Source organism: Antrostomus carolinensis, unplaced genomic scaffold (assembly GCF_000700745.2).
Source record: "Antrostomus carolinensis isolate BGI_N321 unplaced genomic scaffold, ASM70074v2 scaffold54359, whole genome shotgun sequence".
Taxonomy (NCBI): domain Eukaryota; kingdom Metazoa; phylum Chordata; class Aves; order Caprimulgiformes; family Caprimulgidae; genus Antrostomus; species Antrostomus carolinensis.
Window position 1 is genome coordinate 1 of NW_010340398.1, and position 13,241 is coordinate 13,241.

At 47.2% G+C, this 13,241-nt stretch overlaps 2 protein-coding genes across 2 annotated transcripts; one reads left to right on the forward strand and one right to left on the reverse strand.

Annotated features, from left to right (window-relative positions):
• Positions 1 to 1,145: 1,145 nt before the first annotated feature.
• NKRF (NFKB repressing factor) lies at positions 1,146 to 5,891 on the forward strand. The gene is made up of 2 exons (XM_010176121.1): positions 1,146 to 1,281; positions 3,433 to 5,891. The coding sequence occupies exons 1-2, from the start codon at positions 1,167 to 1,169 to the stop codon at positions 5,418 to 5,420; spliced, it is 2,103 nt and encodes a 700-aa protein (XP_010174423.1). The 5' UTR covers positions 1,146 to 1,166; the 3' UTR covers positions 5,421 to 5,891.
• Positions 5,892 to 9,147: 3,256 nt separating this feature from the next.
• Positions 9,148 to 11,594, reverse strand: LOC104531277 (ubiquitin-conjugating enzyme E2 A). Its single transcript, XM_010176122.2, has 3 exons — positions 11,498 to 11,594; positions 10,382 to 10,470; positions 9,148 to 9,948 (listed from the first exon to the last, which is right to left on the reverse strand). Exons 1-3 carry the CDS (start codon positions 11,511 to 11,513, stop codon positions 9,820 to 9,822), a joined length of 234 nt encoding a protein of 77 aa, XP_010174424.2. The 5' UTR covers positions 11,514 to 11,594; the 3' UTR covers positions 9,148 to 9,819.
• Positions 11,595 to 13,241: the final 1,647 nt, after the last annotated feature.

The following is a 13,241-nucleotide window of genomic DNA, read 5'->3' on the forward strand; positions in this document are numbered from 1 at the left end:
CCACAGCAGTGTGTGTTCAGGAGTGGGGACCCACAGTAGTGTGTGTTCAGAGTTCTTGCCCAGTAATTTAGATGGATCTAATTTCTGCCCTTCTGTCTAAATGAGGAGCAGGAGGAGCATTTCTTGAGTGAAGCGTGAGTCGATTCCAGAGCCCCTGGAGCAGTAGTATTTAAAGGCTGGTGCGAGTTACTGCAGCACTTAGCTGTTGGGACAGTTGGGGACTGTTGTCCATGGGCAGTGACCTGATGCTCTGTGAAGGTGAGCACGCTCTGGAAGAGGTGCAAGAGTGCTTTCTCCTTTCCAAACCACAGTGTGAAGCTGGCAGAGACTGGTTTCAGGCTGTGTTTGTAGGTTCTTGGTTAGAAAGGTTTGGGGTTTTCTGTTGTTCAGCTTCAGCATGCAGATGGCTTGTGAACACGTGGCAGATCCCTGGAGCGATGGCAGACTTAGCTGTTTGGGGACGTAGGGCCGAGAGGGATGGGGCTGGACAGCGCATGTCCTGCCTGAGCGGAGCTGCGAGCGTGCTGCGGGGTCAGGGTTTGCACAGAGCCAGTCCCAGCCACCTCACATGCTGTGGCTCGGGGATCTAACACCTTCCACTTACACTACCAAGCCATAGTGTGGCTTTGCAGGGAGTGGTCAATACAGGCTGAGCAGCGCCTTTGTTATCTGACAGCCACGGTTTCAGTATTGGTGACGTGGTGTGTGGCCGCTGACCCAGACAAGGCTTCAGTGCCAGTCCGTTGCTCCTGTGCTTGGTTCACTGAAGCTGCAGTGCCCATGGAGACTCCTTCTCCACACCCCTGTGTGCCTCAGTGTTCCCAGTGGCTCTGCCAAATATTAATTCTGACAGATAATGTATTTAAGTGTTTGGTGGCTGCATGGTTAGTTATTCGCAAGGGGCTTTACTTAGAGCCAGGTAGCTCGTTAGCTGGTGTGCAGGCTGTCTGCCAGCACTCAACTAAGCAATGGCGTGAGGGCCATGGCCAGGTCCTGCAGCACCACTCCAGCAGAGTCAGGGGAGCATCTCCCTTGCACCAGGTACTGTGTCTTGGGCAGCTTTCGATATTGTTTTGCATCATAAAAGCTTGTGTGTACCTGTGTGTCTGTTACCCCTGTGGGACCATTTCTAACGTGGTCTGTTGTTTGATCCACACAGGTATGGCATGCAGGTCATGGAGAAGGTTCTCAAGATGGCCGAAGGGATCGATATTGGGGAGGTGAGGACGTACGAGTTGGTCCCTAGCAGGAAGCTGAAAAGATGCCACTCTCCATCTGACAGTGAGTATATCTGCCTGTGTGGGGAAGGAGATGCTCTTCTCTGTTTCTCTTTGGTGGGTGTTAGTGGGGCGTGGGGAGAGCCATGTGCTGCTCCGAGGGAGCCAGCACAGCACACTGAAGGGAAGTGACCATGGTGTACCCTGCTGGACTGCAGCCATGTCCCCTCCTCTGCCGTGTTGTGAGGTGTATGGGATTCATGCAGAGTTCTCTTTTTGCTTAAGAAAGTATCATTTTTCATTGAAATTACCAGGTAATTGATTTTTCCCTAGTGATGGTGTTAAGGAATTGAATCTGTGTAGTTAAATATCTGTCTGCCCTTCTTCACTGTGGTGAGGGGTGATGTTCTGACCTGAGAAAGGACTGTACATGTGCATGGGGATGTGGAGTTCAGCTGGTTGATTCTGAGTGGTGACCTGCCTGGAGCATTGGCGGGGGAGGAGGAAGGTGTTTAATTTTTTATTAATATTTTTTTCCTCCCTGCTGGGCCTGCAAGAGTCCTGCGTGTGTCAGCCCAGTCCCACGGTCCGTGGGGTCAGTGTTCCAGCTGTAGCTTTTCCCGTGGAGGGAATGCAGCAGGCAGAGAGGGCTGGCAGTTCAGTGGCTCCATCCACCAGCTCCTCTCCGCACCTTCAGAGCTCCCTGCCCTCTCTGGGGCGTGGGGGGGAATCGCTCATGCGTGCAGGCGCAGGTTGGGGATGTGAGCAGGCAGGCCCTTGCTTTGTGAGGCAGCCTCAGTCAGTAGTTTGGCTGTTTAAAGCTGTTTTAAAGATGGTCAGACAGCACAGGGGACTCATCTGGGCTTGGATATAATCTCTAACTCTGCCAGAGTTTCCTCCCTTGCTTTGACACCTGCGCTCTTTCTGAGCTTCCATGGACCAGCTGCAAATCCGAGGAGTACTGCTTCTCTCCTGTGTTCTGTCTGTCTCTGAAGCAGCAGCTCTGAGGGGAAGGGTTCTCCATTGCACGTTACACAGATGGCATAAAGAGCTGTTCTGCTGCTGAGAGCCTTTAGGTGCTACTGCAGTGCCAGCTTCAAAATACCAAACGGGGCAAGAAAACAAACCCTTGCCATAACTCACCAGAACTCGTGACCGAAGGGTTTCACACGCGTGCGAGAGCTGTTTCACCTGACTGGAGTGTGCAGCCCTGTTCATGCTCTGTGTGACGCGCTTCTCTCATCGCAGTGACCTCGGCTGTGAGAAGTGTGCTCTGGTAGCGTGGTGTCTAGACAGATGTGTGGCCTGACCCGTGTTGCACGTTGGCACTGCAGTAGGCACCTCATTCCAAGGCACTGAGGTGGCCTTTTGCTCCTCTGATGAAATTACACAGATATACCACCTCAGTGTGGGCGCTACATCCTTCCCAGGAGAAGTCTTGTATAACCATCTTTGAGATGTAACATATGTGCCTATCAGCTGTTTGATTCTCATTTTTTGCAGTAGCTCTGCAAATCAGGATATTCTGCCTCATTTGCATTCCTTCTGGTTAAGGAACAAGAGGTTTGCCAGTAATGTGTAATGGGGCCCCCAGCCACTGCAGCTGTGGCCTGGGGCTCGGGCAGATCTCTCCAGGTTTGGTGTCCTTCAGCCAAGAGTACTTATAGTTACAGGAAATATGCTTCTATCAGCACTGCCATTAACACTCCTACCTGTTTTGGAAAGGAGAGTTCAGTATCACTGTGTTCCTCTGAACAGAGCTGAAGATAAAAGAGGTTTTTCAGAGATCATCCTGTGGCAGAGTCAGAGCTGAGGCTCCAAGTCCCACTCTGGTGTTCTGTCTTACAGGCCATAGTTTTCACTTGTTGTAGTAGCTTTGAGTGGATTAACTTCAGAAATGACTGGATGGTTCCGTGGGCAGTGCTGGGGGGCAGAGCACGTTATTCAGACCTAAAATCCCTGTGACTAAGTACGTAGAGATTTTTGTGCTGTAGTTGTGGAGCTGAAAATACTGTAGTGACCTGCAGAAGAATGAATGGTCTGATTTGATCAGTGGTGAATGTCTTTGGGAGGAAAGCTTTTTGTTTGTGGCTAAGAAGTGGGAATCCTGTGTTCAGAGCCTGCAGGCTCCTCCTGGAGATCACTCTGTGAAAACACTGTCTCCCTGTCATAGCACAATGTATTGGTAACGTCATCGTTTTCTTCCCCCCCGTAGGTCCAGAGCTGGAGGAGATTCCTGAGCCGCCCAAAAAGATGGTCCCCAGGTTCCGGGTGCGACCATGTTTTGAACCCATTCACTTTGTCACCAGTGCTGAGAAGGACGACAGGAAGGACGATTCTCTGGATAACCAGATGCAGGAGATGAAGCTGGAAGCAAACATGAACAGCACAGCGCAGCCAGCTGAAAACTGTACAAACCCTTTTGCAGGCGCGCGGGAGGCGGATCCCCAGCTCTCCAGCTCAGCTGGCCTTGGCTTTGCAGGCCAGGCAGCAGCAGCCAGGAAGGCTGTAAATAGTATGGACTCTACCACAAGCAGCATGTTGCAGGTTTCTGTTTCTCCTTCAACTGTCCAGTCTGCATCAGAGACTTTCCCTCCATCAGCTATAATGCTGAAGCAGAGTTTCATGGAGAAACTGTCAGCAGCTGTCTGGAAAAACCTTGCTAACCCAGACGCAAACACTGGGACCGATAAAATTAACTATACCTATCTTTTGACACGTTCAATTCAGGCATGCAAGACAAATCCTGAATATATTTATGTTCCTCTAAAAGAAATTGCCCCTGCTGACCTCCCCAAGAGCAAGAAGCTCCTCACAGATGGCTTCGCTTGTGAAGTGCGATGTCAGAACGTCTACCTGGCCACTGGCTATGCCGGCAGCAAAAACGGATCCAGGGATCGAGCTGCGGAGCTGGCAGTCAAGCTGCTGAAGAAGCCTGTGGAAGTTCGAGTTGTTCAGCGGAAGTTCAAGCACACCTATCACGAAGACTTGGTGGTGTGCGAGGCAGGCGTGAGTCGCCCAGATTTCCCTCCTGCTCTCAAACCTCACGAGGAGTTTGTAGTTGCCAACAGGGACTGTGTCCCGATGCAGCCTGGTACCGAGTCCGTGAAAGGTTCCGCTAACACCAACAAACACTGGACTAGTTTTGTCCTCACAGAGAACGCCAGCGACGCCATAGGAATACTGAACAATTCTGCCTCCTATAACAAAATGTCTGTGGAATACAAATACGAACTAATGCCCAACCGCTCGTGGCGTTGTCAAGTGTATCTACAGGATCACTGCCTGGCCGAGGGCTTTGGCACTAAAAAGACCAGCAAGCATGCGGCGGCGGAGGAGGCACTGAAAATTCTGCAGAAGATGCAGTCAAATATAGCAGCCATCAAAGTGACCCAGGTGCAGAAAGTGGGCTGCTCATCACGGGGCTCCGGAAGGAAGAAGGACCTGAAGGATCTGGTGATTTACGAGAACTCCAGCAATCCGGTGTGTACGCTGAACGACACTGCCCAGTTCAACAAGATGACGGTGGAGTACGTCTTTGAAAGGATGACTGGCATGCGATGGAAGTGCAAGGTGCTGCTTGAAGATGAATTCATCGCAGAAGCAGTTGGAGTGAAGAAATCTGTCAAGCATGAGGCAGCAGAAGAAGCTGTGAAAATCCTCAAAAAGACTCAGCCAACTGTTGTTAATAACCTGAAGAAAGGCACTGTCGAAGACGTCATCTCCAGAAATGAGATTCGAGGGCGGTCAGCAGAAGAGGCTTTCAAGCAGAAGATCAAAGAAGACAACATCGGGAACCAAATTTTAAGAAAGATGGGCTGGACAGGCGGTGGCCTGGGGAAAGATGGTGAAGGAATTAGGGAGCCGATTTCGGTGAAGGAGCAGTTCAAAAGGGAAGGACTGGGGCTTGATGTGGAGAGGGTGAACAAAATCGCCAAGAGAGATATCGAGGAGATCATCCGGAACTATGCGCGCTCAGACAGTCACATTGACTTGACTTTCTCTAGAGAACTGAACATGGATGAGCGGAAGCAGATACATCAGATTGCCCAAAAATATGGTCTTAAAAGTAAATCTCATGGACAGGGCCACAACAGGTACTTGGTGGTAAGCAGGAAGCGGCGCAAGGAAGATCTCTTAGACCAGCTGAAGCAAGAGGGCCAGGTTGGGCATTACGAGCTCATCATGCCTCAAGCAAACTGAGGTTAGGTGTCCCACTTCACCGGAGACTGAGCTTCCTAGATATTCAATTAAAGAAAGAGATGCTGCATTTATTTTTCTTGTTGTGGGTTATATTAACGTTTGAGTCTTTTATTTCGTTAATATAATTTCTCAAATGTTGTTAGACATTTAGAACTGACCGAGTTCTGTTCGAGTATCTTAGCACAACCCGAAAGCCGTAGTGCTGTTACTGTCCGTGTCTTTGATATTACTTGTTCCTTCACATTTTAATAGTTTTGTAATAGCAAAAACACGTGTCCAACAAGAAGGAATTTGACGTCATTTAAAATTATAGTTCCCTTATCCTTCTTGATCCAGGAAGGAAAAAAAATGCCTTTTTTTAAAAAAAGAAAAATAAGTAAAAAAGCAAAGGAAATGCAGTCTGAGGGAAGAAACCTGTATGTAAAGTCGGTATTAATGATGATAAAAATAAAATTTTATTTCTGGAAAAAACCAGGATTTGTCACACTTTGTATAAAAAAGAAAAGTGTGAAAACTGCATTTATTCCTGAGAAATATATCTAGTGAGGTGTTGTCCCTGCTGTGTTATGTATGTAGAGAGATGTCCTTAACCAGCTTAACAGCACGGTTTTATTCATAGATTTCTACCTTGAGTCTCCCAGAGTGGGAATTCCTGAACGCACCTTAATTGTCAGCCTATGGGACTGAGATAATTCCAGTGCATTTTTACCTGGGAGCACTGCTTGGCATGTGCAGATACCACGGTGAAGTGTGAAATAGAGAAACTGGAGGTAAACAGCCCACACACAGAGATGCGCCTGTCGCTTGTGGGCACTATTATATAACTTATTTTTTTACTTGGAATATAAACTCTTTAATCCCGAGCCAAATCAAATCTGTGCCTGATGATGTCTCTGCTCCATTGCTGTACCTATGCTCGTGTCTGTCGAGGGCGATTCACAAGTAAAACTTGCTGGTGTTGCTCTGACGTGTGGTATGAGTGTGGCATATCTCCAGGATGGGCATCGCTGCAGGGAAGCAGACCCTGACCTCGGCCATGCCCTTCCACTGGGAGCACCATGGGCCGTGGGGCTTTGTGAGCCTCGGAGGGACGCTCCCTTCCTGCCTGGAGAACTGAGAGGGTAGGAACTGACCCTGGAAGAGCTGAGAGTGAGATGTGCCCAGAGAGGCTGGGGTTTTTCTGTCACTGGTAGGGCTGGCTGATGATGCTTTAGCCAGCACATGCTGATGACCCTAATGAAATTGTGTCTGTTCTCCTGGTGGCTTGTCTCAGCTGTTGTTTTTTTTCTGCTGCTGCTATTTGCCTCTCCATCTTTTTACATAATCTAGGTTTTTTCCCACCTCCTGTTTTGTTTTCCTTTTAAATGTTCTCAGTGCTGAGGAGAGAGAGGGTGAGTGACCTCTGCTGATGAAGCAGGATATCCTGGTGCTGTCCAGTCGCAGGCATTTTCATCTCCAGTGTGACAAGGAAGAGGCTGTCCTGGCAGGTAAGACTCACTTGGGAAGAAGAAAGCGAGCTGGATGGCTGCAGCATAGCTTCTGCCTGCTTGGGCTTCTGAAATCAAAACGTGCTGCTGCTGTTGTAGGAAAATAATCTGGCAGTTAATTCTGGAAGTGTGTTGGCTTTGGGGGGTTGTAGTTTGGGGTTTTTGTGTGCACTGTCCCCTCTCTCTGCTTCTGAGTTCTGCTCTCGAGTGCTGGGCTCTGGCAGATGGTGATGTAGGAGTGGAAGAAGCCTGGTACTTTCTAGGTAGATATTCCTGCAAGTGGGAGTGCAGCTCCCTCCCCAAGGTGGATATGCAGCAGGTCTTCAAAGCCTGGTGATGCCAAGAAAGGCAGCGGGAGCACCACTGCCGCATTTGGGATGAAAAATGCCTTTTTTGGGGAGGGGGTTGGGGTGCTGGCTAAATGTAGTGGTCCCTCCCCAGGAGCCGCTGTGGTGTGGGGCTGTGCAGGGCACTGCTGCTGCCTGGGGAGCAGCTGTGGCTCTGGGCCACCCCTTTACCAGGTGTGGTACCTCTGTGCTGGCCCTGGTCCCACCTGTGCTCCCAGCTTTCTGGAGAGCCAGGACGTGGTTTAAATGGAGTTAGTGGTGAAGGACTTACCTGAGACAGGTAAAGGTGAGATTTTTTTAAATCCCCCCCCCCTCCAGCTCTTGTTTCTGGCTGCCTTGAGTCCACTCTATGGGGTTTGTTTGGTTTTTGGTTTTGTTTTTTTTAGTGACTAGCAAGACAAAAAAAAAGAGGAGACTGTTCTGAGGCTTCTGTGACATTAGAATGACTTGGACCATGCAGACAGGGCTCTGCTCGCAGAACTCGTCACAGCTGGTGCAGGGGCCATGGATCAGATACTCTTTGGGTGGCTGCAGTGGTCCCCTTGTCCCTGTCCACGCTGGGGCTGGGGCTGGGTTTTGTTTTCCTGCAGCCATTCCGAGTTGACACTCTGTCCTTTAGGCAGAGGAAGGAGCCTGTGTAACTTGGGTGGCACTTCAGTGGCAAAAGGCTGTTTCGGGTCAGACAAAAGGTCTGTTCCAGGGTGGGAGCTGTTGGCTTATCAGAAATAAACCCCAATTTAGCTTTTCTGAAAGAGCCTGGCAGCTTCTGTCTTAATTGTAGCACTAAGCAGAGGTACCAGCTTGTGTTGTGTGTCAGTCATTTTAGATCTTGTTCCCCTCAAGACAAGAGGAACATAAATTAATGAGTTACAGCCCATTAAGGTGCTGTAACTTATTACATTAGCACAGGCTCCTTTATTTGTCAGCAGTTCTCTCAGAGCAGTGCCACAGCGCTGAGCTTTCTGCACAGTGCTCTTTTAACCAAGTTTCTCCATTTCTCTGCTCATTTGTTAACCCTGGCCTGTGGTTCCTCCTTTGCCCCTCAGGCCTCCTGCTTCTGGCTGGAGGAGCTGAGTTTACTGCCCTGCGCCACAACTGGCACAGCTACTGCCAGAGCATGTCGCTGCTCTAGGAGTCTCCCTGGAGCTTCATCCCCCAGCAGACTCCTCCCGTCCCCGTTAAAATAACCACAGTTATACACCTCTTGCCTATTTATACAATAAGCACTAAGGTTACACTTTATTTACAACTTTTGAAAAATGTACAGTTTCTTACATGGGTTACTTGTGCAAAGTTAAACTTCTCAACTAACAGACCAATGTGCACACAAAAGACTCGGGAACAGAGGACAACACAACTGTAGGTTCCATCCCACACTGCTGCTTAAGGTACTGTATCCAAACGTACAAATTTAGCCTTACAAAAAAAGTGAGTCTGGACTACAAATGTTTTTTGTTTTGTTTTTTTCAGAGTCGAAAAAATACTTTCATAAAACTGGAGGGAAACTAACTCAAGCATGCAGCAGTAGCTCACACAAACCACATGGGAATCTACAAAGAGCAGAAACTGCAGTGACTCAAGTGCCTACCCTGTACTTTATTCATCCTTGCCCCAAGGCAAAGTTGGATCCCAACAAACTTATCTTTCTCAGCTGAAGATAAGGGGTGGGAAAAAGACACTGAGGAGGAGTAATTCCACCACTGGAACACTTGAGGTTTTACCTCTTCCTTAATCTGGAAGGTCTTTTGCTCAGAGTACCACAGCTCCACCTGGTTTTGTCCAGTAATGCCTCAGTGACAGGCCTACAGACACTTGGTACAGCAGTCTCTGTAGGCATGTCCTTAAAAAAAAATAAAAAGAAAAAAAAAGGGGGGGTGTCATTTCTCACCCTAAGCAAAGACTGAAGTACCACAACTGCAGTGATTTATGTATATCTGTACATAAATCTTACATGTGAAGTGCAGAAGGAACTAGCATTCCACAGTCTCGCTAAGTATTTGTATTTTAATCCATTTAAGAATTGTTGGTTTGGTTATTTGTGTTTTTTTCTTCCACAAGTAAGGAGCTGATAAACCAATAAAAAAAAAGGAAACAAGAGGTTATTTCTTCACTCATTACTTACAAATGCAGTGGGGTCTAAACCAAGAGTAGAGGTAAATGACCAGCCTGGACAGATCAGCACTTTAGTTAATATCAGTTAAAAAATGTGTATGTATATAAACATCCCTTTTATCAAGCTACACATAAGCATCACTGTGTATAACACAATTACAATTAAAAGCTTAGTGTACACTACAGAAATGCACAATACTGCCCTAAGACTGGAGAGGGACCACAGGAAATGAATTCAGCATCAGTAACTCTTTTGCAAGTAACCCAAGTACAGAACATTTGACTTCAAAGTGGGTGCTTTCTGATGTCCAAGGAGAAGAAGCTTCAGCAAGGGAGGGTGGCAACAGCACAACAGCTATTCTGCTTTCAAAGTAAATGCTAGGAGGAAAAAGATGACTCGGACACTTTGTTTATTTTCCTCATCAACAGAGTGTTCATTTGCATCATCCTGGGTCAACAGTCACGCCAGCTCTGTTCTACTATTGCAGAAACCCGTTTTTCATATTCCCGCTTATTCTCTTGGTATAGCTGAGCTGCCTGGCTGTTTGCTGGACTGTTCGGGTTTGGCTCATCCAATAGAGACTGTGCAAAGAGAAAAAGATTCTTAAGCACCTCAAAGTACAGCGTTTTCCAACACATTCCTTAAGCTATCCCCACTACTCAGTGTGCGGAAGTTCACACAGGTAAGGTACACTGCACCGTCCCAGCTGTGAGCTGTCGGACGCCTTCGCGCTCAGCCCTGCTCACAGCAGCGCAGGTGAGGGTTTAACTGACAGCCAAGCAGCAACACTCCAGCAGTGCAATTGCTGGATGGGTCCCTTCAGTGATCACCCGCTGTCACTGTCAAGTTACATCTGGGACACACCTGACACGTCTGCAAATCAAGTTACACCTGATGCATTTGCAAATATCAAGGTATAGCTGCTATACCGGCCATCGGGAGAGGAAACAAATCCAAAAGTGTTCCCAGAGCATCCCAATTCCATTCTGCCTTTGCATGCAGAGTTCTTTTTACCTGTATGGATGTTAAGATGGAGGAGACATCGTAAGTAGGACTCCAACGATTCTGAAGGATATCCAGACATATACTACCATCTGCATAGACTAGAAAAGGTTCAAGAAGAATGGCTTAAAACAGAACGTGCACAGCTGCTCGGTTTCTTCCTAGTACTGACCCTGAAAACCTGACAGGCGTCTGGCAGACACCACGAGTCAGCAGTGCCTGACAGACTGACATCCGGCAAACAAGCCGGGGGGTAGGAAGAGGTGAAGCTTGTCACCAACAGCTGCCTGAGGTATTTAAACTCAACCCCTGCTTATTCTTCAATATCAAGCTTCTCTGTGACATGGCAACTACCACTATGGAAAATTATAAATAAGATTTTAAGACAAAAAAAAAAAAAAAAAAAAAAAAAAAAAAAAAAAAAATTAAGCTGCCCACAAGTGAACCAAATGAAGAACACGAGCAAAAAGCTGTTTACACACAAGGTTTCTCCAGAAAGTATCATCTACAGCAGCCAGTGTCTGGTCACCTTCCTCAGGGCAGCTTTAGAACCCTGCCTATATGCTTTACCCACTTGCTGTGTTGGAAAGCTTCCCGTGTTTCTTCATAAAGCTAGTATTTGTTTGGAGGCAAGGAATGCATCTCCAGCCTTTAATTACCAAGGAAGGAGATTAATTAAACAATCTAACTATCACTGGCTGTAGCTGGAAGCTTGCACTACATCTCATGGTGTATCATTCTCACAGGCAGTTTTTAGGGAGAAAAGTGGTAACTGCATTCAGCAGTGTCACTAAGCTCTTTATGCAGTACGTGTGGACAGGAGGCCACGGCACTGCTATGTAAGTGCAAATATTCTCCTGCAAGGTTTAACACCGGGCAGCTGTGAGAGCAGAGCATCTCGTAACACTGTGCTCTGACACCCAAAGGGTAAGAGCCTCCTCTGATTGCCCCCTTCATTTCAAGCCTGCACACTGCTCACATGTCTGTCCTTGCCAGAACTACACAGGACCACACTGGAATTTTGCTAGCTTATTAGACAGTGAAAACTTCTCTAATAAATAGACATTTCTCTACAGCACACAGCAAGCTATAATAATAATTAAAAAAAAGCATTGTGTGAGTACTTACCATTTGGATGAAACATTTTAGAGACAAATCTAACAGTAGGTGGCTTATTTGGGTATTCTTCTGTGAATTCTATTGTAAGCTTGAAAGTTCCTGGAGTTGAAAGAGAGATAAGTAACCTTTACTCACAATGAATTTACACAAAGCATGAGTAAGAAGCACCCCTCCACAAGCACAAACTGGTACCATTGTGCTCACAGACACATGCTGGATATATATGAATACAGACTGCTCAGACCTACAGTGATTCTTCTGCTCTCTTTGCAGTTAATCATTAACTCTGAAGTCCCAGACAGTACTGGTAAGAGAGTGTCCTCTCCTGTGACTTACTTTTCCTGCCAAAACCACCACCCCAGGCAAAAGATTTGTGTAAGGAAATAAATTTGCTCTTGAGGTTTTTCTTCCACAAAGTCTAATCCCAGTGCACTGTACAAACAACCCAAGTGGGTGTATAACCATCTGTGTAACAGGCCATGATTCACTGAGTCCCAGAGACTGGAATATGCTGTCATGACAAGGACTTTCTTATTTATTTCCTGTTTAAAAAATGTGATTTCTTGAAATTTATCAACAATGGTAAGGTAATCAGGTCTTATTGCAGAAAGACAGTATTGAAAGCAACATCCAAATCAGACACTTAAAAATAAAAATCTGATCATTTACTTCACACCAACGGGTCTTCCTTTGAGAAAGAGTGACTGAGCAGAAACACAACACTATAGCTGAGTCCCAGTCCAATTGTTTTAACGGCCTGCACCAGCATCAGTTATTTCAGCCCTTCTCCTCGGGCTCTGACAATCTGGGAATGAGAAGTCTGTCAACTGAGCTGCATAAAGATGTGTCCGAGGAACTAAGCACTGCTAGTGATTCTGATCAGTAACCACAGAACTCCACACACTCCACTTCAGAACATGCTGTGGCCTCGGAGCAACCACTACGGGAGACAGGTTATGAAGTTCCTGGGTGTGCCCAGAGAGAAGTGTGGAAGCACCTTCATATGAATCTACAGCTCTCCTACAAAAGGAATGCACCTGACAGTGACAGCTGTGACAAGGTGCCAGGGCAGACACAAGACCTTTTTCGAAACAGCACTCTTACATATCAGTGACAGGTTTCTCCCCCCAACACCCAGTGCCCAAATTAAAACTCAGGGGCTCAGATATAAGGCTCATCCTTGCTTCCTGCTGCCAGGGAGGTCGCCAGCACTGATATAATTAATGTACTCCTTCGTCTGGCTGGCAAACATGTGCCAACAGCTGTCGGCCAGAGAACAGATTTTTCTACCCCTTTTCCCATTTTTTTAGATCAGCAAGGACCTGCAGTATTTCCCAGGGCCGCCTTCCTTTATAAGGAGATAAACTCTGAGTTGCGAGAAATGAAGGTCACTGCTTTGGCGTGCCAGTTTGCGCATGAAGACAGAGCACAGACGCTTCAGAGCTTTCCGTACAGCAGTGGGAAGACTCAGCATCCTAAAAATAAGTTTTTACATGTTTGGTTTTTATTAGCAGCCTAACAACATGAAAGCAGAGAGCCAACAGCATGCTATCTTGCTGTAAAACAAAAGGAACCAGGGTATAGTTGAGATTGTTCAAATTAGCAGCAGTCTGCAGTGGGGCTTTCCAGTCTTACCCTGGCTAATCCAGAGGTGCAGAGCCAGATCCGAGATCAGTCCGAAAGCCAGCACTGGAGAGTTAGGAACTCACTCCTACCAGCTGCGCACATCAGCTCGGGACGACCTTTCCCTCCC